Here is a 26,878-nt window from a genome sequence, read left to right as displayed (position 1 = left end):
GCTCCTTCCTTTCTAAGGCTGGATAATAGTCCATCGCGTGGAGGGACCCCGTTCTGCGCGTCCGTCCATCCACCGATGGACCCCTGGGCTGCTTCCACCGCTTGGCTCTGTGAGCGATGCTGCCGTGGACGTCGGGGAGCACACAGCTCTCTCAGCCCCTGCGTCCAGGTCCTCGGGGCGTACACCCAGAAGAGGAGCTTCTGGACCCCGTGGTGGCTCCCACTTACTTCTGCGGAACCCCACACGGCTCCCACAGCGGCTGCCGCGTGTCACTTTCCCAGCAGCCACGCATGGGTTCCAATCCGTCCACACCCTCGCCTGTACTTGTCCTTTCCTCCTCCTGAAGACGGCCATCCCCACGTGTTCTGGCGCCGTCCACAACCCAGCGCCGGCCGCTGCCGCCGTCAGGGGGATGTGGCATCCCTCCATCCTTGGCTGGGCTCCTCTGCCCGGCCTCACCCTCCTTCCCAGTGTGTCCCTTGGCTGGACCGCCGGCGTTGACGGCTGCTGTCACCCCGGGAGCACAGGCTCCATCCCCCACGGCCGGCACGGGTGGACTGTCCCGTTCCAGCAGGTGTGGCAGGATTCCTCCACCTCCTGCTTTCTAACCCAGGAAGTGTCGGCCCCCACGCGAGGCCCCAGGCACCCTCGGACCCCCACCCTCTTCAACCCCAAGCTGCCCAGAAAGCTGCCCTGGCCCCCCTCACCACAGACCTACCAGCTTGTGGTTTTTATTTATTTTTAAGGTAATTTTATTTCCTCAAAGATTAGACGATAGTGGCCGAGCTCTCCCTTGACCATGTCCCATATCAGCCGAGTCTGACAGAGAACCTGCCAGACCCGGAGAAGGAGAAGTTCCAGGAGGGGTACATAACTGCAGAGCTGTGCTCAGGGCCGCGTGGAGCAGGGGGCGGGGACTCCCCCACACGGCCAGCTCTCCCACCCAGCGCAGGCATGCCTTTGCCTCATGATCCCCGCTGCCTTGTCACCGGTATTCCCCAATGCAGACCCTTGTAATGAGCCCCAGGAAAAATCCACTCCTGAAAATAATGTTCTAGCATCTTCTGTCAGGACGTAAAACAACGTATCCCAAAGCCAGAACTGCTTCTCCCTCTGTCGTGAGAGGAGCCACGTGGTCAGGATTGGGGCCGGTGGTTGTAACTGGCAAATCTTGGCAAGGGCATCTCCTGCCCTGGCTACCCCGTGATGGTTCTGTGCGGGTCACCCCCGGGCTCCCGGCTTGCACCCGCAGGACCTTCTGTGCTGCCTCCACCTCTGCGGGACATGGAGGTGGGCGTGCCCAGCAGCGGCAGGCTCACTGGCTCCTCCCGGGAACGTGGCCGCAGCATGGTGACCCCCACGGGCACAGGGCAGCCCCTCTGAGAGCGGCAGCGTTCCGGAATCCCTGAGGGAGCCCCGGAGCTGATACTGCGCTGTGGAGGCGAGCCACATCCCCCACGGATGGAAGCAGACCCGAGCTGTTGGCGAACCCCGGTGTGTGTTTGCACGGCACAGCGTTCCCTACCTGTGTGGTCCCCCCAGCAGCTGCTGGCTTCCGGGCCGTCCCTGGGCGCCGCTCTGTGCATGTTGGCTGTGCTTCTCGTGTTGGCTTTCCCAGAGGGAGGCCTGCTGGTTGGTACACCTGCTTGCCGCTCAGAGCAGGTGGCCGGCCTTATGTGCATCTTCACCTGCTGGCGGCTCCCAGCCTCCACCGTCCTCACCTGTGTGTCTTCAGGAATGGCCAATGGCCTTTATGTCCCCATTGCCACCCTGCACAGCCCAGGAATGTGGGGCCATGACCGCAGGGGTGCACCGCACACAGGACAGTCGGAGCGTCTGGGTCTGTTCGAGCACGCACGGGAGGAGGGGTCCGGACTGCCAGAGCCATCGCGGATCCAGTGCCAGGCTCCGTGTTCCCTGCACGGTCCACATGTCATCAGACATCAGAAACAGACATGGAAAAGTATGGAGAGCCACAGTGCACACTTTGAAATCCAAGGAACTTACGACCAAGGTCGTGGAGGTCAAACACGACACCCTATGACCCTGCTGTTGTTGGGGAGATGGATGAGCGGGGCGCACACCCATGCCCCCGACACACCGGCCTGTGTGCCCACTGCCACCCCGGCAGGCTGTCCCACAGGCTGGAGATCCAGGCCCCCTGGGCAGTTGCAGGGCCCAGGCAGGTGGCCCAGGGCCATATCCACATATGTGACCTGACCCCAGACCACCCGTCGCTGGTCTACAAGCTTGTGACCTCAAAGAAAGTGGTCACCTGCTCCAGCTCCAAGGTTGGCGATGATGGGGGAGGCCATTCGAGTACCGCCCGAGGCAGGCACTGGGGAGTCAGTCCCCTGGGCCCTCCTGGTGTGGCCAGCCAAACCCTGGCGCCCAGGGAGGGCTGGAGGCAGGACGTGACCGATGTGCCAGGCTGGACATTCAGTGTGCGCCAGGGAGCACTGGGGGGCATGGGGGGGCGCACAGTTGGAGAAGCACAGTAGCCCTTCCCTCAGAAAGAAAAACAGAATCAACAGAACGTGCTCCCTAAAATGAGAAGAGAGTCAAATACTTCTCACAGTTTATCCCCACCATGTGGGGCACCCAAGGAGTCTCTCATCCCAGCGGCCCAACTGTCCTGGGAGCTGTGGATGCTCAGAGGTGGGCCCAGCCGCGGAGGCTGTCTGCAGCATCCCCCTCGGCCCTGGGGGCGCCCCAGCAACTGCAGGGTGACAGGCATTCCTCACTGCAGTCCCCTGGGCCCGCTTCCTAACACTGAAGCCCGTCCCGCCAGCCTTTGTGGTGTGGACACGGGCCCCTGCCCCCTCTTCCCGCATCGCACCTACCGTGCATGAGCCCTCACATGGGCAGGGAGGGCCAGGGAGAGTGGAGGGAGCCCCTGCCCCGGGGGAATACACCCCCACCCCCCCCTCGTGGGGAACCCCACCGCCGCCTCTGTGAGATGCTTTTGTAAGTATTGGTTCATGCTTTGGGTGCAAGTCAGCTGAGAAAGGGCAGAATTTTCAAGGGTATGATTTATAACATTAATTAGAAAAGATTCCACGCTGCTGGGTGAGTTACATTGCACACTGGGGCGCATTTGTCCTGGGGAAGTCCTGCATTAACGCTGTGAATACCCAGCTCCCCCAGAGGTTCCAGCAGCGAGTTCAGGTCGCCCGTTGTGAACGACCAGGGAAGACACAATGGGTGGTGAGCGCAGTGTGCGCGCCCGGAGTGGGTGCAGGGGTGCCACGGTCCCACAGGCCATCCTCGACAGCTCTGGGCGTGGGATGACCCGCCAGTCAGCTCCTTCTCCAGCCGACCCAAGGCTGTGCCTTCCTCCTGAGAGCAGCACCAGCACTTCGCAGAGGCCTGGGCCGACGGAGGGAGAGCGGAGACGAGAGGTGGCCGTTCTCACGGCAGCAATGGCTACGACGCGGGAAATGCGCCCAGCAGCCATCTCAAGGTTTGGACAGCCTCTCGGCCTGAGCTGAGCCCCCACGCGGTCCTGAGGGAGCCAGGGAGTGTCTATGACTAGCATCCGTCCGTCCATCCATCCGTGGGAGCTGTAACTCTGGGCTTCAGGGGTCTCAGACACCCCCGAGGATGGGGAAGGGATGGCCGCTAGGAAGTGCTACAGGGTTTCGCTCCACCTGACGGGAGCATCTGGAGCCACATCTTGGAGAGACGAGCAAGGGAGTGTGGGGAGCCACGGTGCAGGCATGGGGCTGCGTCCGTGCCCCGTGCAGACTGAACTCGGAGCCAATTTCCAGCATCTTGAATCCCAGCCTCCCACCTGGGAGAGCACATGAGCACGTGGCCAGACTCCACGGGCCCCACAGCCATCCCTGCAGGATGGGGAGAACCCAGCACACCTGCACACCCAGGAATGAAGACTGGAACGTGAGGGCAGGTGGCAGACTTGCCCAGGGCACGTGGTGGGCGCAGAGACCGCTGCTCTTGCCACTGGGAGGGCGGAGGGCGGCTGGAGCAAGGGAGAGGCCCCACATGAAGGCTTTGTTCTCTGCAAGGCACAGCCCTTCCCTGTGGCCAAGGCCCCCTGTACCACATCCCGCTGTACCACCTCTTGATGCCAGGCCTGGGGACTGAGCCCAGTGGTTTCTAAGTAGAGGGCGGGGTGGGTGTTGGGGACAGTGGGTTTGGTTCGGCTCCTATGGGGTTTGCGTTTGTTTGGCTGTGAGTCTTGTCGCCCGAGCTGAAACTGGTAACTTCTTGGGTCTGAAGATGGTGTCGTGAAGGGAAGGGTTTCCTGGCAAGCAAACCATTTCAGCGACTTCTTTACTTCCAAGCCTCGTCCGCCGCCTCCCAGCAAGCAGAGTAACGGGGGTGGGGGGGCTGGGGCTTAACATGCCCGCGTGGCTCTGGGGCAACCCTCCCAGGGCTGTCCCCACCCTGACCCACGGACAGCAGCCCAGCCCAGGACTCCCCTGCTCTGCTGTCTCCTGCCCAGTTCACTCTGCCCATTCCGGGGAAAGAGCACCGCTGTCCCGCTGCACACACGCGGGCGCACGTACATGCGTGGGCGCGCAGGCGCATGCGTCACCCCCAAGCGCGGACACGGACGCGCGCGCGCACATGGATACACGCGCTCACACGTACATGCGTGGGCGCGCAGGCGCATGCGTCACCCCCAAGCATGGACACGGACGCGCGCGCGCACATGGATACACACATGCGCGCACACGTACATGGGTGGGCGCACAGGCGCATGCATCACGCCCAAGCACGGACATGGGCGCGTGCGCGCACGTACATGCGTGGGCGCACAGGCGCACGCGTCACCCCCAAGCACGGACACGGACGCGCGCACGCACATGGATACACACGCGCGCTTACGCGTACATGCGTGGGCGCGCAGGCACATGCGTCACCCCAAGCACGGACACGGACGCGCGCGCGCACATGGATACACACACACGCTCACACGTACATGCGTGGGCGCGCAGGCGCATGCGTCACCCCCAAGCACGGACACGGACGTGCGCGTGCACATGGATACACACGCGCGCTCACACGTACATGCGTGGGCGCGCAGGCGAATGCGTCGCCCCCAAGCACGGACACGGACGCGCGCGCGCACATGGATACACACATGCGTGCACACGTACATGCGTGGGCGCGCAGGCGCATGTGTCACCCCCAAGCACGGACACGGACGCGCGCGCGCACATGGATACACACACGCGCTCACACGTACATGCGTGGGAGCACAGGCGCATACATCATCCCCAAGCACGGACTTGCGTGTGCAGTGACTCCCTGGTCGCAAGGCCGAGGCACCCACTAATGCTGCCCAGAAGCCCGCGTGATGGGGTCTGGCCGCGGAGGTCTTCCTCCACCCCTCAACGTGACCTGGCTCCGCAGCCCTGGTGCTCGGTGACTCTGTTCTCCAAGCCACCGCCCCAGGTTCGGGGCGTCCGAGCTCTGCAGGGCTGCGGCCTTCGGGGGCCGTTCCCACAGCCTCCCAAGGGCCTGGGAGAGCCCGGCGCCGGCCTCCGCTGCGCTGCCTCCCACAGCACCCGTGGGCGCCGACGGCGCGCGGCTCGCGTGAGAGCAGGGCGGGGAAGCGGGAGCCCAATTAGCTCCCACAGAAAAATGCATAGAACCAAACGTGCTTCTGGCTGATTTTTCTTCCAACAGCAGTAATTCACACTCAAAATACCATTAGGACCTTGCAGTTTTCCACAAAACACTGTTGCCACTCTCCCACATTATTCTCACACTCTGTTGTGCGTGCGGTTCAGAAAGCGAGGCTGCTTCTGGGGGCGGCCGAGTGGGGTAGAGTGTGCCGCGTGGGCTCCAAGGTCCCCTCAATGGGCCCTGCTGCTTTCAGGGGGCCCCTCCACCCCGCACAAATGTAATATCTTTACTGAAAGGATTTTTGTGCTGAAAGTGCCCCTTTTTGAGCCATTTACATATGTGCCATTGTCCCCCAACTGACCCTCTTCTTACAATTCAATTGCAGAGCCGCTCGGAGGCAGGGCGGTACCACGTGATTCCCAGCCCCCGAGGGGGTGGTTTTCCAGCAGACTCGGTCCTCGGCCTGTGGAAGGGGGGCATGGTGCTTGCGGGGACCCCACGGGCCTCCCCCTGCTGTCTCAAGTGTCGTCCACACGGCTCTCTCCACAGGGGCAGTGGCACAGTGACGTCTTCAGTGGCCTGGGCAACATGACCCACAGCTCCGGGGCCGTCTACCACGGGATGTGGATCAATGGCCACCCGGTGGGTAGGTGCCTCTCCCACCCCTGCCTCCCCCTGTCCTCTTGTGGGGTCACGTTGGGGTCTGCTGAGTTCTCTCTCAGGTGGCCACGGGCACACGCACGGCGGTGCTGAATCCGGAGGTGTTTGGGGTCAGGGGTGAAGTGAGATCGAAAACGCCAGCCCCTTTAGGAAAAACACATTCCAATCAGGTTTCAAAAGGGCTTGTGACTGGTCTACCTTCGGCTCAGTCACGCTCTCAGGGTCCCAGGGTCTGGGGATCGGGCCAGTCTTAGGCAGGGTCCGCCAGGAGCACCTTAGGAACTTCACCTTGGGAAGAGACTCAGATCCCAGCCCACCCCAAATTAGGGATGTTGGAATCCCTGGGTGTGAAAGATTCAGGCAGGGGGCAAGCCATGTCCTCGCGTCCCCCTAACCGAGTCTCAGCAAATGCTGGAAAAAGCCTAGGACAGCTGACGCGGGCTCTGGCCTCACCCTGCTGGGTGCCAGGTTGTCCTCCCAGAACAGAGCGGGGCTCTCCAGGCCCCCCGTCACTGTGAAGCACCTGTCGCCCTGCACATGTGCCTGTGTGTGCTCCCGCCTAGCTGGCACGTCCTTGATTAGACTCAAGTCCTGTCCTAAGCTTTTCCCAGTGATTGCTTTTAAACACCGTGAACCTTGTGCTGTGCCAGAGGTCATCACTCTCAGGGGGGTCGGAGATTCAGGGGGAAGCAGACACCGAGAACACCGTCTCCAGCTGCACAGACCCCAGAGGATGCCCCGCAGGTCCAGCCTGTGCATGGACGCGCCCTGGCCAGTTCCCCAGCAGGTGTCCACAGCGCCTCATCCAGCACACATTGAGCTGCTGACTCAGACGCAAGGAGTGCAGGGCCGGAGTCCCAACCAACTAGCGGATGTGCAGGAAATTCCACTGTGTGCAAACCCCAATGCTGACAAGCCACTCACTCACAGCCCTTCAGCATTTAGTGGACCTCTGAAGTCTCTTTAATGTAACCAGTTCTGCAAGAAGTTGCTTAAAAGTCACAGCTGACCCTCAGGATGGGGTCACAGTCTTATTTTAGTGACTGCCGGGGTCTCTGTGTGCGGTGGCTCGTGCAGGGGATTTACAGCCCTGTGTGTGATAACTGCGCATCCCTCTCCTTCGGTGCCCTGGGAAGCACGCTATTCCGTGGGAGGGCCCCAGCGGGGATGTGGGCTCGAGCAGGCGCTGGGCCCACCGCTCACCTGTGCCGAACCGTGCTCTGCTCTGCTCTCTCCCAGCACAAGCCAAGAGGATCGTGATTTTGGGTCCGGAGGTGATGGATGTGGCTCAGGGGTCTTCCTTCACGTTGAACGTCCAGCTGCAGCAGGACAATGGGGAAGTGGCCAGGAGTAAGCATCTCCAGGGTGACGACTGGATTTTCAGAAAGATAAACAGGTGTCAGGTTCTTAGGGTTAGGGACGAAATGGCACATGTGGCTTCTGGTACCAGGTGTCCTTGTAGCAGGCATGTGAGTCCCCCCACTGGCGGGAGGCAGCCACATGCATCGTGAGTGTGTGCGCGTGACCACGGCCATCGCACATCTCACAGGACAATGGGTGACTTCTCAGGGCCACTGGCGTCTGTGGGGCACCTCAGCCTGGCAAGGGGTGAGTTCCTGTGTCCTCCATGGGTTATCAGGGGAAGACAGATCTCCAGTAGCATCTGGCTGCTTTTTGAGGAATCGTATGAGCCGGGCGGCGATGCTGAGGGTGGACCAGCTGGCCTCCCAGAGCGCTTCCCACCCGTGAGCAGAGTGCCCGGTCCGGGGAGGGGCCTTCTGGCCCGGCGGCAGGGCAGAGGACCCTGAGTGCACCGATCTGCCCCCAGGCGGTCACTGTGCGGTGGCCGGGGCAGGACCACCGGTAATAAATGCATGCCTGGGATTCTTTTGTTTTTTTTTTTAAGATTTTATTTATTTATTTGAGAGAGAGAATGAGAGAGAGAGAGCACATGAGAGGGGGGAGGGTCAGAGGGAGAAGCAGACCCCCCGCCGAGCAAGGAGCCCGATATGGGACTCGATCCCAGGACTCCAGGATCATGACCTGAGCCGAAGGCAGTCGCCCAACCAACCGAGCCACCCAGGCGCCCCATGCCTGGGATTCTTAATGTCCATTAGTTCACTTGAGTTCAGAAGCTTTGAGGACGGAGCCACGATGAGCAGCATGGATCAAAGACAGTCACAGTTGGTTTAACAACCTTACTGCGGTGTCCTTTGTATAGCTCGAAATCCTCGTGTATTAAGTGATTCCTTGATTTTCAGCAAAATCAGGAGATTTTCAGGAGAAAAACCGCTCCTTCCCACCTGCAGCCCTGTTCCCACCGATGTGCCCGCTGTGGGCACTTGGTATGAGTGGAGTCCCATGACACGTGGCCTCTGGCTCTGCGTCTCTGACCAGCGTCGTGTTGGTGCTTCGGTGACCGCGTCTGCGCTTGGTTTCCCTGCTCATCTGTTGGCGGACATTTGGGTTCTTGCACTTTGGCAGCTGGGAATGTTTGGTGCAAGTTTTTGTGCGGCCTGTGTTTTCTGTGTCTCGGTTATGCACCCATGAGGGGAGCTGCTGGGTCACATGGCAGATTTATGTGTAAACTTTCAAAGAAACGGCCAGACTGTTTCCCAAAGTGACTGCACCGTTTTACAATCCTGCCAGGGGCACAGGGCTCGATTTCCCCACGTCCTGCACATCCGCAGCCGTCCTGAGGGGGTCAAGCGGCGTCCCACTGAAGTTCTGAGTCGCACTTCCCTCACAGCTGGTGGTGTGGAGCAGCTTTTCATGTGTTTATTGGCCACGTGTGTGTCTTCTCTAGACAAATGGTTATCCAACCATGCTGCCCATTTTTTTTAAATTAGGCTGTTTACTCTTCTTGTTTTTCAGTTGTGTGAGTTCTTTATATATTCTGGATACTAGTCCTTTATCAGATACATCTTTGCAAATAGTTTCAGTTGTGGCTCATCTTGTCATTTTCTTTAAACTTTTTTTAAAAAATTAATTGATTTGAGAGAGAGAGAGAGCAGGGGAGGGGCAGAGGGAGAGGGAGAGAGAATCTCAAGCAGACTCCCTGCTGAGCTCAGAGCCCGAGTTGGGGCTCCATCCTACAACTCTGAGATCATGACCTCAGCCAAAGTCAAAAGTCGGACGTCTTACCAACTGAGCCACCTAGGCGCCCCTCATCTTGTCAGTTTCTTAATGCTGTCTTCTGAGGTGCAAAGGTTTTTAATTTTGATAAAGATTTGTCAATTTTTTCTTTTATGGATCATAATTTTGGTAATGTATGTAGGAATGATTAGCCCCACCCAGTACACAAAGATATTCTGTTTTCTGCTGGAAGTTTTGCTCTTGCATTTCTGCAGTCCATTTTCAGTTAATTTTTCTGGATAAGATGCAGTTCTAAATTCATCTTTTCTCACGTGGATGTCCAGCCATCCCAGCACCACGTGCCAAAAAGACTGTCCTCTCCCCACTGAATTGCCTCAGCACCTCAATCAAGAACCGCTTCACTGTAAGAGTGAGGGTTTGTGTCCAGACTCTGGATTTTGTTCCGTCGACCCACGTGTCTGTCCCTGCACTACCACCACACCTTGATTATTGGAGCCTCACCCTAAGTTTGGAAATTAGAGACTCCTTCAATTTTGCTTTCTTTTTCAAAATTGGTTTGGCTATTCTGGGAACTTTATATTTTATACAATTTTTTTAGGATCAGCTTGTCAATTTCTGCCAAAAAAAAAAAAAGCCTGCTGGGATTTTGTTAGGGATTGCTTTGACTCTGGCCGGGAAGAGCTGCCATTAACAGCGCTGCATCTTCCCATCCATGAACATGGGACACCTCCCCATTTATTGATATCTTTACTTTCTCTCGCCAATGTTTTGTAATGTTTAGTGTGCAAGTCTTGCACTTCTTTTGTTAAACTTACTAATAAATGATAATTTATCAATAGTTATTTAGCTTATAACTTAATTATAATTTGTTCACTAATAAATGTGTAATATTTATTCTTTTTATACTATTATGGATGGAATTGTTTCCTTACCTTTATTTCAGAGATTACTAGACTACAACTGATTTTAAAATATTGATCTTATATCCTTTGACCTTGCTGAACTCATTTGCTAGCTCTGCTAGTTTTCCTGAGGATTTCTTAGAATTTTTCTCATATAGAAAATCATCTAATTTTGCTTCTTACTTTCCAGTCTGGATGTGTTTTCTTTCATTTGTCTGCAATATTTTACATTCCCACTGGCAATGACCAAGGTCTCTGATTGCTCGAGATCCTCGCCAGCATTTATTACCATCAGTCTTTTTGGTTCTAGTCATCCTACTGGGTGTGAAATGGTATCTTGTTGTGCTTCTGATTTGCATTTCCCTTTACAAGTAATGATGTTGAGCATCTTTTCACGTATTTATTGGCAATTTGTATGTCTTCTTTGGAGAAATATCTATTCAGATCTTGACCATTTAAAAAAAAAAAATGGGTAACTTGGGGCACCTGGGTGGCTCAGTCAGTTAAGCGTCTGCCTTTGGCTCAGGTCATGATCCAGGGTCCTGGGATCAAGCCCTGAGTTGGGCTCCTTGCTTGGCAGGAAGACTGCTTCTCCCTCTCCCTCTGCCCCTCCCCCTACTTGTGGTCTCTCTCTCTCTGTGTCAAATAAATAAATAAATAAATAAATAAATAAATAAATAAATAACCTTTAAATAAATAAATAAATAAATAAATAAATTTTAAAAATGGGTAGCTTGCCTTTTGATGTGAGTTATTAAGAGCTCTTTATGTATTCTGGATATAAGTCCCCTTATCAAATATCTGATTTGCAAATATTTTTTTCCCATTTTGTGGATTGTCTTGCAGTTTCTTGGTAGTGTCCTTTAAACTCAAAAGGTTTGAATTTTGATGAAGTGCAATTTGCCTACTTTCTTCTTTTGTTGCTTGTGCTGTTGGTTTCATATCTAAGAAGACCGCCTAACTCAGAGTCATGAAAATCTACTCCTATATTTTCTTCTAAGAATTTTATATGTTTAGCTCTTACACTGAGAACTATGATCCATTTGGAGTTAATCTTCATGTGTGGTGTGAGGTAGGGGTCCAACTACATTCTTATGCATGTGAATGTCCAGTTGTCCCAGTGTCATTTGTTGAAAGGCTGTTATTTCCCCCATTGAATTATCCGGACATTCTGTTTGTTAAAATTTTGTTTAAAGTTTTTGCATGTCCTTTCATGAAGGATATTGGTCTTGAATTTTTCTTCTTTTTTTCATTTTTAAGTTATCTCTGTACCCAATGTGAGGCTCAAACTTATAACCCCAAGATTAAGAATCACATGCTCCACTGACTAAGCCAGCCAGGTACTCCGAATTTTTTTTTATAATGTCTTAGTCTAGTTTTGCTATCAGGGTAATGCTGACTTCATGCTTCAATTTTCTGGAAGAGTCTGTGTTGAATTAGTATTATTTTCTCTTAAATATTTGGTAGATTTCAATATGAAGGCGATTGAGGCCTGCAGTTTCTTTGTGGGAAGACTTCTACCTACTAATTCAATTTCTTTAATAGATATAAGGTTATTTGGGTTATCTACTTCTTGAGTAAACTTTGGTGTTTTATGTCTTTGAAGGAATATTTGTTCATTTCATCTAATTGTCAGATTTATTGTCATAAGTTTGTTCATAATATTCCCTCATTCTCCTTTTAATGCACTGATACCACCTCTTTTGTTCCTACTATGGATTTTTTTTTTTTTGTAAAGGTTTTATTTATTTATTTGACAGAGAGAGACACAGCGATAGAGGGAACACAAACAGGGGGAGTGCGAGAGGGAGAAGCAGGCCTCCTGCAGAGCAGGGAGCCCGATGCGGGGCTCAATCCCAGGACCCCGGGATCATGACCTGAGCCGAAGGCAGATGCTTAATGACTGAGCCCCCAGGGGCCCCCCTACTATGGATTATTGATGTCTTCTTTCTGTTTTGCCTGACTAGTCTGGCTACAGGTTATCAGCTTCATTGATAAACAATCAACTTTTGGTTCCATTGATTTCTCTATTGTTGTCTATTTTCTATTTCTTTAATTCCCATTATGATGTTATTTCCTTGCTTCTGCTTACTTTGGGTTTAATTTGCTCTCTCTTTTTTTTTCTTTTAGTTTTTAAGATGGAAACCAAGGTCATTTATTTCAGACCTTTCTTTACTAATATAAGAGTTTATTGCTATAAATTTCCCCCTTAGTACTGCTTTAGCTGCATCCTGGAAATTTTGCTAGGTTGTGCATTCATTTTCATTCAATTCAAAATGCTTCTGATTTCCCTTTTGATTTCCTTTGATGACCCATGAGTTATTTAGAAGTGTGTTGTTTCATTTCCAAATACTTGGAGATTTTCCAGAGATCTTTCTGTAATTAACTTCTAACTTAATTCCATGTGGTTGGAGTCACTCTTTGTATATCTACTGTCCCTTTAAATGTATTGAGACTTTTTTCATAGAATTTGTTCCATTTTGGTAAATGTTGTGTGTGCACTTTGAGAAGAATTATGATTTCTGCTTTTGTTGGATAGAATAGTCTATAAATATCAATCAGGTGTATTTTATTGATACCATCCTTCAAGTTTAGCATATGCTTGGTGATTTTTTATCTGCTTGTTCTATCAGTTACTGACAGTGGTATATTGAAATCTCAGATTTTTATGTCATTTAATTAGTTGACCCCTTATCATTGCAGTATTTTCTTTTTCATCCCTGGCGTAGTCATTGCTCTGGCAACTACTTCCTATAATATTAATATAGTCACTCCAGCTTTGTCCTAACTAATATCAGCATTGTGTATCTTTATCCACACTTTTACTTTTCATCTACTTAAGTCTGTATTTAGAGTGTGCTTTTTGTAGGCAACATATAGTCAGGTCTTGCTTTTTCATCCAGTCTAACCACATCTACCTTTTAATTGAAGTTTTTACACCATTCACATTTATTTGGGGTTTTTTAAATTTTATTTATTTATTTATTTATTTGAGAGAGAGAGAGCAAGCACACAAGTGGGGGAGGGGGAAGTGGGGAAGGAAGAAGCAGACTCCCCACTGAGCAGGGAGCCAGACAAGGGCTCCATCCCAGGATCCTGAGATCGAAAGACCTGAGCCGAAGGCAGATGCTTAACCGACTGAGCCACCCAAGCACCCTACACCGTTCACATTTAATATAATTATTGATATAACTGTTTCAAACTTACCATTTCACTGTTTGTTTTCTATTTGCCACCGCTGTTTTCCTCTTTAAACTCTATTCCTACCTTTTGTGGATTGAGTATTAATTATGATTCCATCCTATCTTCTCTGGTGGCTTATTCATTATTGCCCTTTGTTTTCTTGTTTTAGGGGTTGCTTTAAGGTTTACAGTATACATCTTTGACTTATCGCAGTCTGCTTTTGAGTGATACCACACTACTTCACATATAATATAAGAACTTTACAATAGCACATACTTCTTTTTCTACAATTCCAACCTTTATACTATTGTTTTTATACGTTTGACATTCGAATATTGAATACACTTCATAATACATTATTACTTTTGTTTAGTCATTTATCTTTCAAAGAATACTTAACAAGTATAAAAGGAAATCCCATCTCTTACCCCCATAGTTCCCATTTCTAGTTCTCCCCATTCCTTCCTGTAGATACAGATTTCCACCTGATACCATTTTCCTTCTGCCTGAAGGCCTTAACCTTTAACATTTTTTGTCCTACATGCTTGCTGGAGATTAATTCTTTCAGTATTCATGTATCTGGAAACATCTTGATTTTGCTTTCATTTTTCATAGATATTTTTACCAAGTATAGAATTCTGGTTCATTCCCAGCAGTACAGCAGTGCTGCTCCATTGTCTTCTTGTCTGCACTACTTCTGATGAGAAGTCTGTTGTCATCCTTATCCATGTTTGCTCTGTACAAACATGCTTTTTCTGTGGCTGCTTTTAAGATTTTCTATTTATCACTGGTTTGAGTAGTTTTGTTTTTGATGTGACATGGTGTGGTTTTCTTCATGTTTCTTGTGCTTGGGATCTATTGATCTTCTTGGATCTGTGGGTTTATAGTTTTCATCAAGTTTGGGAATTTTTCTAAATAAATAAATCTTTTAAAAAAGGAAGGTGGTGCCTGGGTAGCTTAGTTGGTTAAGCGTCGACTCTTGATTTCAGCTCAGGTCATGATCTCAGGATCATGAGATTGAGCCTGTGTTGGGCTCTGCGTTCAGCAAGGAGTCTGCTTGGGATTCTTTCCCTCTCCCTCTGCCCCTCCCCCCACCCCCGGCTCATGTGCTCCTGCTCTCTCCCTCTCTCTCTCGCCCCCTCTAATAAATAAATAAATCTTTTAAAAATGGGAGGATTTTCAGCCTTTATTTCTTCCAATAGTTTTTCCATCACAACTTCTTCCTTCCCTCTTTTAGGGGCCCCATTATCCATGGATTAGGGTGCTTGAAGTTGCCCCACTGTTCATGGATTCTTTTTCCCCTTCCTCCCTCCTTTCTCTTTACCTTCAGTTTTCTTCTTCTTTTTTTTTTTTTTTTTTTTCCTTTTTCCTCTTGGTGTTTCATTCTGGGTACTTTCTATAGGTATGTTTTCAAGTTCATGAATCTTTTTTTCTGCAATATCTAATCTGTCATTGATCACATACAGTATATTTTTTATCTCATCGTTTTTGTTTCTAGAAGTTCAACTTTGTTTTTATATCTTCTGTGTCTCTGCTTATGTTTTGAACACATGGAATACAGTTATAAAAACTTTGAAAAAGTGTGCTTTCCTGCTAATTCTCACATCTGGGTCAGTTCTGGGTTGGTTTCAGTTGGTTGCTCCTCATTATGGACCATACTTTTCTGCATTCTTTGCCTGGTAATCTTTGATTAGTGCCAGACATTGAGACTTTTACCATTTGGGGGCTGGGTATTTCTGTGTTCCCGTAACTCTTGTTGGACTTTGTTCTGGGGCACAGTTGACACAGAGACAGTTTGATCCTTTCAGGTTTTGCCTTTATGATGTGTTAGGTGAGCTCCGTCTGAGACCCATTATCTCCATTGTTGAAGCAAGACCTTCTGAGAGCTTTGTCTGGTGTGCCGTGGCATCCAGTGTGGCCAACGGGAGTGAGCACTACTCCCAGTCCCATGCAAGCCCAGGCCTCTCCCACCCTCTCATGTGGTGCTTAGCCTGGCCTCCAGGCATTTCTTCGCACTCGTGCACTGATCTGTGCTCTGCTCTGTCCCCAGGGGCCCCTCACCTCTCTGTTCCTCTGCCTTCAGGACTCCGGGACTCCTACTGTGTGCCTGTCCTCCTGGCCTCCCGGCCCTGTTTCCTCACTGAGGAGGCTCCTGGGCTTGCTCAGACCCTCTCCCTGCACCCAGTCCACCTTCTTTCAAGCAAGTGACCTGGGCAGTTACAGAGTCCACACCATTTGTCCCCCATCTCTCAGGGACCTCTGTCCTTGCCTGAGGTCCAGGATCTTGAAAACCATTGTATTATTATTATAGTTTGTCTGCTTTTTTGGTTGCTTCAAGTAGGAGCATGAATTGGTTCCAGGTACTCTGTGGTGACCAGAAGCAGAAGCCGATCAAACCCCAGTGGGCCGTGGCTCTCTACTCCTTTCCTTCTAAGTCAGAGTGTTTGCAGTGTCTGCCCTGCCATGTGTCCTCTTCCACAGGGGCTGGACAGCGGGCCTTCACTGATACTGCTCAGTGGTTGTTGGCTGTCCTTCTGCACTGGACCCAGAGTCCACATGACCAGGCCCTGTGCTGAGTGCCTCGGGAGTGTAGACAAGGGGGACAGAGGTGGGAGATGGGTAAAAAGCAGCAATGTCTCCCTGGAGTCAGGATCATGGTGGAGACAAAACTCCAGTGTGTCTGCTCGTGGCCAGGGCACCCACATGCCCCTGAGCAGGTGAAGCCCTGAGGACAGCCAACAAGGAGAGGCCCTCCCAGGGGCACAGCTAGGTTAGGCCCTAACCCTAACCCTGAGGCCCAGGCTCCCCAGCGAGGGGTGGAAGAGTCGGGGCAGGGAGGCCAGGAAGGGGGTCAGGGAGCTCAAGTTGAATGTAGGTGTGGCCTGGGCCAGCATTGCTCCTGCGAGCTCCTCACAGGTGCCAAGGCCAGGACCAGGGAGGGAGAGACCTGGGTTCTGGTGGCCATTCCTTGGCACAGCCTGCTTCTCTCTCCTTTCCAAGGCGAGGATGGCCGGGTTTTGAAGATCTCAGCCGGCGTCAGGTATGTGCAGCTCCCGGCCTACTCAGAGGTCAGCTTCTTCAAAGTGGACAAGGACAACCGAGAGCCACCCATCCAGACCCCATTGTGAGTATGGGCGACCCTGGACATCACCCGTGTGGCCTGGGGGACAAGGAGGGATGGCCCAGAACTGCTCTACCCATACCCGTCTCCACATCACTCGCACACCAGCCAGGAACCCGAGGGCACTGGGCACCCAGCAGTGAGCGTCAGACACGATATGCTTGGTCTAGTGGAGAAGAAGCAAGGGCACCTTCAGGCAGTGGGGGCCGGGCAGGGAGCCGGGGGTGGGAGGACTGGGGCCGCAGCAAGGTTCACATGGTCCCGGAGCAAGACTCTCTCCTCCTCCTTCCCTCCCTCCTTCCCGCTCTCTTAGTCTCAGAGGGTTGCCTCAGGTCCTCCTCCTCCCCAGAAGGGCCCCTAGGCCACCGTGTCCCCACAGCCAGGTGTCACCCTCCGCTTGGCGTCCAGCAAAGCCCAGTCCCACCCATTCCCTTTGTAGTGGGTTTGACTGCATTGCCTATCCTCTGCGGAGTCCCAAGTCCGGGGGCCTGGAGCCCAGAGCTGCCCTGGAAAGTGCCGGAGATCCGCCGCTCCTCACGGGGGACCTGGAGCCAGCGCTGCCATCAGACACCTCTCGGGGCCAGAGGGACATGCCCAGTGGCCTTCCCGGTGAGTGGAGTTAGCCAACTGGTTGGCGGTAGGTGGCATGAGTGCTTAGGGGCGTGTGGGGCAACAGCGGGTGCCCCGGAACCTGGGCAGGAGGAAAATAAAGCCTAGAGAAGCCAGGCACAGTGACCCTGGAGGAGACAGGACATCCCAGGAAGATGTTGCCGGGCCTGCGCAGGCCTCTGCTCTGCAGGGCCAGTCTCCGTAGCTGTGGGCTGAGGGGCAGGCTGGGAGCTACCTGTCCTGGGCATCCAGGCCCCTCAGGTGCAAACCCAGTGCCCACGGTGCGGTGGGGAACAAGCGGTCCCGGGGGCCCCCCCACAGTGGCCGTCCCGCACTCTCCACGGGCATGTCTGGTCATCGCCGTCAGTGTAAAGTCAGGTGGTTTGTTCGCGCTCCAGGAGCCTGGTGGGAGAATGCAGCCTGGGCTGATGGTCTCAGGGTTGTTTCTGCATCTGTCAGACCGAGGGCTAGGCCCAGAGGCAAACCCACCAAGGCCACGGTTACCAGGAGGCCTGTGGTCAGCCTGGACAGGACCCCCGAGTGTAGGAGCTGGGCCTCGTGGCCCCCACCCGCCGAGGTCAGCCGCCATTTGCAGCCCTAATGGTCGTGCGGGTTCGCCTGGCTTTCCGGCTGCCTCCACGTCTGCCCAGAGCACACAGCATCGCCACATGCACTTGGCTCCTGGTGCCTGAAAACCTGCTGCCGTGGAGTGCCTGGCCTGGCTTTTCCATGGATTATTCCGGAATGACTCCCGGAAAGCGAGTGCTCAGGAGGTAAATCAAAGTTTCTTCTCTGCAGTTCACTGTGTCCGGGGCCGTGACTCCTCCCACACAGCCTGATGCGTCAGTCATACAGCCTTCATCTTACTGGGGGGAGCGTTTGCATTACCCGAGGCAGCCCAGCCGAGCATGGCCATGGGGTCCCGCCTGGTCACCTGTGCCCGCCATCGCCCCAGGAAGCTGCACCAGATCCTCGGGGACCACGGCAAGCTCAGTAAACAGGGCTCAGGGGTCCCCATCGGGCAAATTCACGTGCACGTTAGCTGTGGGGGCCTTCACGCTCTTCTCGACCCTTTGAAGGGGGGCCCATCCCCGCAGTTAGGATCCCAGCCCTGGACACCGCAGACGGGTGCTTCAGAGTCACAGAGCAGGACAGGCGGACCCGGAGTGCTGCGACAAGGCCCATGGCCAGACCCGGGCCTGGGCCCTCGCTGCGGGGAGCCCCATGCCGGAGGGGCAGGCGGGGGCCCTGAGGCTCGTGGGGTGGAGCCCTGGGGGGCCTGGCCATGACCCCTCGTCTGCTTCCAGCCCAGTTTATAGAAGCAATTTTACACTGCAGGGCAGAAGAGTTCTCATATTTCCGCGTAAAAACACTCTCTGGGCGCCACGCCTTCCACCGGGAGGGATTTCAGAGCCTGTAATGAGGTCTCCGTGGAAACCAGGCCCGGAAAGCGGGGCCATGTCTGCTCCTTGATGTTTGGTGCAGGCGGCCCGGGCCCGGCCCACTGTGCAGGTCTGGGGGGCTCACCGCTCGGGGAGCGGGCCTCACCCCATGCTCGCGGGGCTGCTCTCAGGCTGCCAAAACGTTCAGAGATGTTTCTAGCTTTGCTAGGATGGGGGTGTGGTGCCGCAGAAAATTATCTTTGGAGAGACCAGGGGGAACATGCCCTTGGTTTTGTGAGAACGCTCCGCACTCAGGTTTGAGCTCCACAGGCATCCCAGCTGCCTGTTGGAAGCTCTGCAGCCGAACCCGAGGCCCCCGGTCCTTGGCCAGGTGCGTCTGGGGGCTGACGCCAGACGTGGGGTTGCTGCTTCTCTGCCCTCTTATGGCTGAGCCTCTCTGTGCAGGCCTCCTCTTCTGTAAAATGACAAGCGACCTCTGCCCCCAAGATTGCCAACCCCATGGTGAGCCCGTCCTGTCCCCTTACAGGGTGGCACTCCAGCGACCTGCACACCTGCCCGGGGGTCAGGAAGGGTCCCCTGTGCTTCTGCTCCTCTCATGGGGATCGGTCCACCCCGGAACGCTCTGGAGGACATTCACACTGAGTGTCCTGTCCCCACAGCTGCCCCAGAGCACCCCTCGCCCGGCCGGTGCCCGAGCCTCCGGACGTGTTGGCGGGAGCCTGGGTCTGCTCTGGGTCACGGACACACGGGCCGGCGCTGTCCTCTGGTGCCTTCTGCCAAGAGGGGTGAAGCCGTTGTAAATGTCAGCTCTGCCGCGGGTAGGATAGGGTCAGCCATAAGCAAGAGAAAACCCGCATGATGATAGCTTAACCAAGGGAGCTTGCTGCGTGGTGTCTAGGAGGCTCCAGCCGTGGGGCAGCCCAGCAGTGCGCGAGACCCTCGTGCCGGCGAGAAAAACCCAGAAATGGCCCCAGGGAGACCTGGAGCTGCTTGGGTGGGAAGCAGGCAAGGCTTTCTCTCGCTCTCTCTTTTTTTTAATGAAGTGGCTTATTCTGTGACTATATGGGGATAGATATCTTTAACTCATAAGGTCTCTTTACCCATTGTCCTAAAAGACGGCAAAATGTGTGACATTCCATGGCAGCCCCCACGCGCACGGAGAACATAAGTCAGGAATCTTTCCCTCGGACGAGTGAACGTCTGTGTTCTCAAAGCCAAACCGTAAACCGTGTCGTTCTCACTCTTATTGCTGGCCTGGCGCAGCGCTTTCTCGCATGGCTCCCAGATCCCGCCTCTCTTCCTTCTGCCAGACCTTCGCCAAGGACCCCTGAGCCCCGTTCAAGCCTGCAGCGAGCCAGGAGTTCCAGCCAAGAGTTACTGTGTCTGCCTACCTGGGTGACAGCCACGTGCGCTGGCCTCGGGATGGGGAGGGTGGCACCTGCTGAAGCCGCCGTGGGCACTTGCCGCGTGCATTTGAAAGTCTTGGGGAGCACCCACTGGTGGCCCCCAGCCTGCAGCCAGGACACACGGACAGGCCTCCGAAGTGCAGGGCAGAGACCGCAGCCCAGAGGGTTTCAGGCCGAGAGATCAGTCGATACATGCCTAAAATAGATTGGGGCAGAACATGTCCCAGGTGACTGTCCCTCTGGAAGCCCTTCCTCTGTCCCCGAGAAGGGGTTCCACTGAAATGTTCTCCCAGCACACAGACTCCAAGCCCAGGGTTTCCCGCTCAGCCCCGGGTCACAGGCGCCATTGGACGCCCTCCCATGACCGAGCACGCGCCACTACACAAGCAAACAGGAGCCCGGCTCCCACTGAAGCCTCATCCCGCGGCTGCGCTCTTGCTCACCAGGAGCACCCCCACCCCAGGTCCATGCTCCTGAGCGCACCTAGGAGCCTGCTTCTGACAGCAGAGTGGTGGCTTCGACCCCACCGATGTTCACGCTCACGTGGACGTTCAGAGGCAGGGGTGATGGCCCCGTGATCACCAGGGTTCCCTGTTCTCATTGCCTCTTCTCCTCTGTGGTCCTTCCTGCACCACCTCGTGGCCCCAGGGGGTTGCACAGGGGCCAGTCATCAGGCCCCTATTCCCGACAGTGGGAACTGGAAGCAGAGGGAGCACGGCTGGTCCCTTCTAAGAAGCGTCCCTTCCAGGACACCCTGTCGTTCACCCCTCGTTGGCCAGAACCTGGTTACGTGACCATAGCAGGCCACAAGGAGACAAGAAATACAATTTGCCAGCCAAGATCAGGTTCTGTTACCAGAGAACGGAGGATGGATATTTCGTGTCATTCAGCCATGCTTGCCTGAGGGTCTGGAAGCCACAGGAGCGAACCCGCCTTCAGCTCACAGCGGAGAGCAAGGCCCTGGGCCTCCTGCCATCTCCAGGGAGGGACAAGGCAGGTGCCCTCCCTCTACATCTCTTTGTAGGCAGTGTCTCCTGCGCGAAAGCACCATGTCCCCCTATCTCATGCCCCTGTCCCACGACAGGGCTGTAAGGCACAGATCAATGGGTTTGGTACAACTGGGGCTGGAGGTGAAGAAGCTTAGTCTGTCAGACCGATGGGAAGTGTGGGAGATGGGGTCCCACAGCATCAGGAGCTGCTGAGGGCCACAGGGAGCCCCGGCCCCATGGCCCCTGCCCTGCTTCTCTGTCTCAGGGTTAGCTCACGGTCAAAAAACAGTGAGGGCAACCACCCTGGTCCTGGACAGGGGGTCCCCTTCCCTAACCGAAGGGGTGGGCAAAGGCAGGGCCGGGTGGGGGCCTGGCCACCAGGTCTGCTCCCCAAGCAGCCTTCACGCCGGGCTCGGCATCACAGAACACCTGGCAGGCCTCCCCTGCAGCCTTGGCTCCTGGGGGTAGTGCTGGGTGCGGGCCCAGAGCCCACCTCACCCCACCCCACCCCTGCCGTCTGTCCCCCACCGGCCCCGCCCGCCGCGCTCCGAGAACCAAACAGGAAGGATGCGCCAGTTCAACAGGATGTCCTTGCCCACCTCACGGTCAGATCTTTGACTACTTCAGGGTTTCCTTTCTCAGCGACCAGGAGGTTGTGTGCCAGGGTGAGGAGAGAGGGAAGGGGCTGGAGCTGCCCTACAGGGAGGCATCGCAGCGGGAAACCAAAGCAAAGCGGCATCTAACACTTAAAAGCAAGTATCCATGCTTCTCCAAGTTCTTAAGCTCGTGTGCCAACACCGGAAGGCACGTGGAGCACAGTCCCCAGGCTGCTGCCCCGCCGTACCCCCAGATTTCCCCAGCCGCGATCGCCTGGCCCCTCCAGTCACTGAGAACGTGGAGCTAGACGCCGGCGCCTTCCAGCTCGCGGCCCTCGCCCTCGCCCCACGAGGACCAGCTTCTCGGCCCTTTTCCTCACCCATGCAACCCACAATTAAGAAAGTAAACTCTCTAAAATCTTGGTTTCCAATTACGCAAATAAGTAAAACGAAGAGAGAAAACGCTTTCTCTTTCCAGAGGCCCCGTGTCAATAATATGTAATTGTGAAAGTCAGTATTCGATTATTTTGTTGATATGAAATAGTTCAGTCGCTGAATTGTTTTAACTTTTGAACAGACGATGTGCTTTTCGTTGAGAACAGGCGATTTCATGGGCGTGGATGATCGCCAGGTTTTCTAAACCCTATTTTGGTGAAATTACAGCACCCACATTTTAGTAACAAAGCACATTGATGTTATATTCAAAAAGATTTTTATATTTAGTCGCTTAACCTTTTGTAATTCCCACCCACAGCTTTAAACGGTAGCGCCCTTTTATGTTAATTGCCGTCAGTGGGGTGTCTGCTCGCCCCCTGGCAATTTAGGCCCATTGAGCCCTAATGCAGGTGCTGATAATTGCTGCAGGGACATTGTCAGGCAGCGGAGCCCAGGGGCCCAGACAATCCCCCGTAAATTGGATTTGGGAACCTAATAAAGCTGTAGCAGGGAGAGAACCTCAGATTGCTTCTCTCTCTCTCTTTTTTTTAAATGCACAAAACCCTCCCAGGAAATGTTTCCAGCTGATCTGAGTGGTCCCTCTTTTCCATTTGTTGAACAAATGGTTTTGAGTATTCATCGGATGGGATCTACAAAGAATCATCCGTAATTGTAAAATGATTTTAAAAATCAAGGTGCCCTTTGCCGCTAATCCAATCGTGACAATAAAAGTGACGGAATGGGTAGCAGAGAACTTCTGGAAATTTCATTGCCTCTTGGGGTGGTAACATGTTTTAATATGAATTGTCTATGGTTAATTATGGCAGAGTAGCTGGCATGAAAGGTCCATATTTTTAAAGGGAAATTTGTGCTGTAAATTTCTCGTCGAGGAATCCTACCACACAGAGAGAATGTCCCTGACAAGAACAGATACCCCCATGCCTCCGAGGCCAATGCAGGGAGGACCAGTGGGATGAACGCAAAAGTGAGGGGGCGTGTCTGCCTGAAACCACGCATCCGAGGGGTGGGCGGCCACAGGACCTGAGACCACAGCCCCTCTCCCCTTCGGCTCCCTGGTTCCCCTCCTTCCTGCAGCTCCTGGCCTGGGGCCGGGAGCACCTGCCACAGGGCGGGAACCCCAGGAGCACCCACAGGACCCCAGGCAGCAGGTCTCTGGGGGACCCTGCAGAGAAAGGAGAGAGGCAGACAGGCCTGGGCTTCCGTCAGGCTTTGCTGGTGCTACACCCCGTGGATGTGCCTCGGGGGGACGGCTGCTCTGGCAGGAGCAAACTCCGCTCTAGAACTAGGCGCAGAGCCAGCTCAGATGTCGTTCTCACCCTGGCTCTGGCCTCAGAGGCCTGTACAAGGGGGGACCCGGGGGGCTCCCCAAGATGGTCTCCACGCCCACACCACAGTGAGGAAGCCCTGCTTGGGGCAGGGTGGGCCCCCTTCCCCATGGCCCTGGGGGATTTAGGCCATCTGCTGGACAGACCCCAGACCGCCGAAAGCCACCAGGCCAGGCAGGGACAGACACTGCATTCGTGTCCTGATCTGCCTCGGGTTTAGCCTCTGACTGTTGAGGCACAAATGGGAGGGGACACATCCCACCCGCCCAGCTGCCCGTGTGCAGCCCTTCTCCCTCCTGGGACCGGCCAGCAGGGGCGCCTGGTCTCCTGCGGTCAGAGCCCTGCTTGCCCTCACCCTGCGTCACAGGGCCTCTGGCCTTCTTCTTGTCAGCCCCAGTGCTCTCCATCCACTGGGAGTGGGCACAGTGCTTGAGTGGGCCCCTGCCCAGCCGGTAGGGGCATGGGGCTCTCCTGGTGCCCAGTGTGGCCCCTGGGATGCAGGAGCCACTTCGGGGAGGACACTTGAGGAGGGCAAGAGGCCAGGGCACACCTCGCACCCTGACCTGTCCAGGATCCCCTGGTGAAGGTTCTGGGGAGGGGTCTGCTTGGGGTCGCTACTGTCCTGGGCGGTGGTGGGTGTGGGGCAGGCCCGGCCCAGGCCCCGTGGTGGGCAGAGTCAGGCCTGGACTGGCAGGGGGATGCCCAGGGTAGGCTAGAGGAGCAGGTGTGGGGCGTGGCTGAGGACCAGCCCCAGGACAGAGGGGACGTGGGCCAGGCGTGCGCGTGCGGGTGGGAGCTCACACGCCGGGAGAGGCTGCATGGCTGAGTGTGCGCCCGCCAGGGCATGTAAGCATGGGGTGACCGGGAGTGTTTCTGCTTGTGTGCACCCTCGTGTGCAGACTGAGTGCATCTGTGTGCAAGTTTCCCGTGTGCAGAGAACGTGTGGGGTGATGTCTCAGTGTGTGCCCGCGCCCCTGGCCACGGCCAGCTCCTCAGGGCCTGGCCCTCACCGCACACGTGGCTGGCGGTCTGCAGGCCCCGCCGGGCCTTTCTGGGGGCCTCAGGTCCAGCTTCCTTTTCCTCGTAAAGGCCGCTGGCCCATGGCGCTCTCTCCCTCACCCGATCGCTCCTAGAGACACAACAGAGACCCTTCATCTTTCCCAGAAGAACGCAGGGCAGGGAGCTCGCTTTTGCCAGGAGAAGCACCACCTCATCCCGAGGCCAACTCCATCCCTCTTGGGAGGCCTGCTGCCACGTCTGGAGACCTCCGACCTCTGGACCGGCCCAGCGGAGGGTCCCGCACCACTGTCCCGGCCCCTCCCGCCCCTGCAGGTGGCCCTCACATTGGAAAGCTGCCGCGCTCTGGGCCCCTTCGTGGCCCCCGAGGCCTCTGCCCAGGCCTGTGCTGAGAGCCCTGGGGCCTGCGGCGCACAGAGCAGCTCCGGCCGGTCCTCCTAGGACGGGCAGCGTCAGGGGGCAAAAGGGCTGCGGCGGCAGCTTGGGAGTCCGAGCACAGCCCGCCCTTTCAGCAGAGCCTCCACGGCAGCCGCCCGGCGCTTACCGGCGCCCAAGCATCGTGAGGTCAGCCTCCCGTCAGACCCCGCGTCCCCGGGCCGCTCCTAGGGGCCCCCACTCCCCACCCCGCTGAGCTACCCCCGCAAGATGAGAAGCAGCAGCCCCGGGGGGAGGCACCCTGTGTGGGCAGCGGGCTGCCCGCCTCAGCCCCGGGGGCTGGGGTCCCTGTTGGCCATCTCGGGGGCGGCCCGGCCTCACTCTGGCCCCTCGGTACAAACAGCCTGGCCAGGGAGCCTTCTGGAGGCGAGGAGCGGGGGGACATCAGAGACAGGCTCAGGAAGAACCTCCCACATTTGTGCCCCCGTCTTGGGGTTTGCCAGCAGAATCACCCCCTCTTTCATGTCCCATTTGCGAGTCCAGCCCCGCAGAGCTCCAGGAGGGAGTCTGGAGACAGCAGTGTGCACTCGGGTAGCGTTTGGGGGAAGGGGACGCTTTAGCCACTTGGCGGGGCGCACGACCCCCTTTAGAAGTGCCCCCTTCAGAAGGACGCACATACAGGAGAGGACAGGGCCGCGTCAGAGTGCTAGTTTCGGGGGCAGCAGCGCGACCTTTATTTTCTGAGCATCCAGAAAGGACGTGGGCCAACGGGGACAATGGCTTTGTGTCAAGTCCATTTTCCACGCTTCGGTAAAGGACGGGGAAGGCAGGTGTCAGGTTCCTCGTCAGGAACAGTCAGTGGCCCCCGGTGTGGGCCCTGCCGAGCGCAGCCCAAGGGGCCGGGGATCCTGGTCCACGCTGCGGGCCCCAGGGCTGGGGTTCTGATCAGCTGCGCGCCCACCCCTCCCCGCCAGGCCCCACGAGCTCCCTGAGGACCTGGTTCTCACACAGGCTCCTTGGAAACTGTTGAGTTTGAAAGCCTCTGGATAAAACCATGAACCAAACCTGCCCCAGGCCTGCAGTCCGGATGCAGCCTTAGGCGGCCACGTGGGGACCATCTGTGTCTGGGCTGGCTCCCCGGGCCTCTCCACCCCGGCTGCAGCCTGTGTGGACACGTGGGGCGGAGGTCAGGCTGGGGGCTCCTGGCAGGGGCTTCTGGGACTGTGCAGGTCCTGCCCCATGGTCGTGTCGAAGACAACATCTGAGGCCCCATCAGGCCAGCCCCACACTGGACAAACGGACGGGTGGGCAGGGAGCACGCAGCCCAGAGCGAGCCCTTGTCCGGCGACCTGGGCCGTCCGAGAAGGGTCCCGAGGGTGCCCACCCGGCCCTGCCCAGCACTCGCGCGGCCTCTTCTCCCCCTGGGTCGTGGAGACCCGGCCCCACGAGTCCTCTGCCTTTGGCAGCGACCAGCTCCTCGGCTAATTGAGCCTGCTCTAAAGACTAATGCAGTGTGTCTGGTCACCTCCATGTGAGGCGGCTCTCGGCCCCTCAGGGCCGATAACAGTTATTTTTTTTATTCACTTAAATGAAGAAAACATTCCAGCCTGTGGCTGGCCCTCCGCCCGGGCCCACGGCGGCCGTTTGACGGTCGCGGCCCGGCCTCCGCAAGGCTTGTTTACTCCGGCCGCCGCTCTGCCTTTGTCTCCACGTCCTACACAGGTGATTAGGGAGTCTAATTGAGTTGGCTGTAAAAAGATAATTAATCGACGTTTCCTCCCAGAGAGGTCAAGCGCCGATCTCCCCACTGCGCAGCCTCCCGTTACGAGTCCCCCACCCCAGCCCCCCAAGGCAGCAGTGACCTTTATCTTGCGGATAATTAAAATCGACATAAAGGTTTTGGAAATAACTCCTGAGAGCTGGAGTCAGCATCTGCGGGTCGGGGCCCTGCCTCGTGGGGTGGCCAGGCTGGGGAGCGCCCCCCAGAGTGGCCGGGAGCAGCTCCAAGGGCCCCTACAGGCCAAGGAGGGGCCCTCACCCAAGAACACTGTCCCATCAGGAGCAGGAGGGGATCTTGGGACACTTGCTTCTCCTGGCGGCTCCCTCGGGGCCGTGGGGCCCAGGTGGAGGAGAAGGATGGGG

The 26,878-nt window shown here is 55.6% G+C and overlaps 1 protein-coding gene across 3 annotated transcripts in view; it reads left to right on the top strand.

The window, feature by feature from the left end:
- Positions 1 to 26,878, top strand: part of MORN1 (MORN repeat containing 1) — a 53,550-nt gene that overhangs the window by 8,656 nt on the left and 18,016 nt on the right. For 2 of the 3 annotated variants that reach the window (XM_081817320.1, XM_081817318.1), the window contains 4 exons: positions 6,148 to 6,244; positions 7,498 to 7,608; positions 16,440 to 16,563; positions 17,000 to 17,169. In XM_081817320.1, coding sequence (XP_081673446.1) covers positions 6,148 to 6,244; positions 7,498 to 7,608; positions 16,440 to 16,563; positions 17,000 to 17,169 — 502 coding nt within the window. The remainder of the gene's footprint in view (positions 1 to 6,147; positions 6,245 to 7,497; positions 7,609 to 16,439; positions 16,564 to 16,999; positions 17,170 to 26,878) is intronic. The other variant, XM_081817321.1, reaches the window with a different exon arrangement.

The sequence above is a fragment of the Leptonychotes weddellii genome, chromosome 4, assembly GCF_054177405.1.
Source record: "Leptonychotes weddellii isolate Sample4059 chromosome 4, ASM5417740v2, whole genome shotgun sequence".
NCBI lineage: Eukaryota > Metazoa > Chordata > Mammalia > Carnivora > Phocidae > Leptonychotes > Leptonychotes weddellii.
Note: the sequence above shows the minus strand (reverse complement) of the source record. Positions and strands in the feature narration are given on the sequence as shown.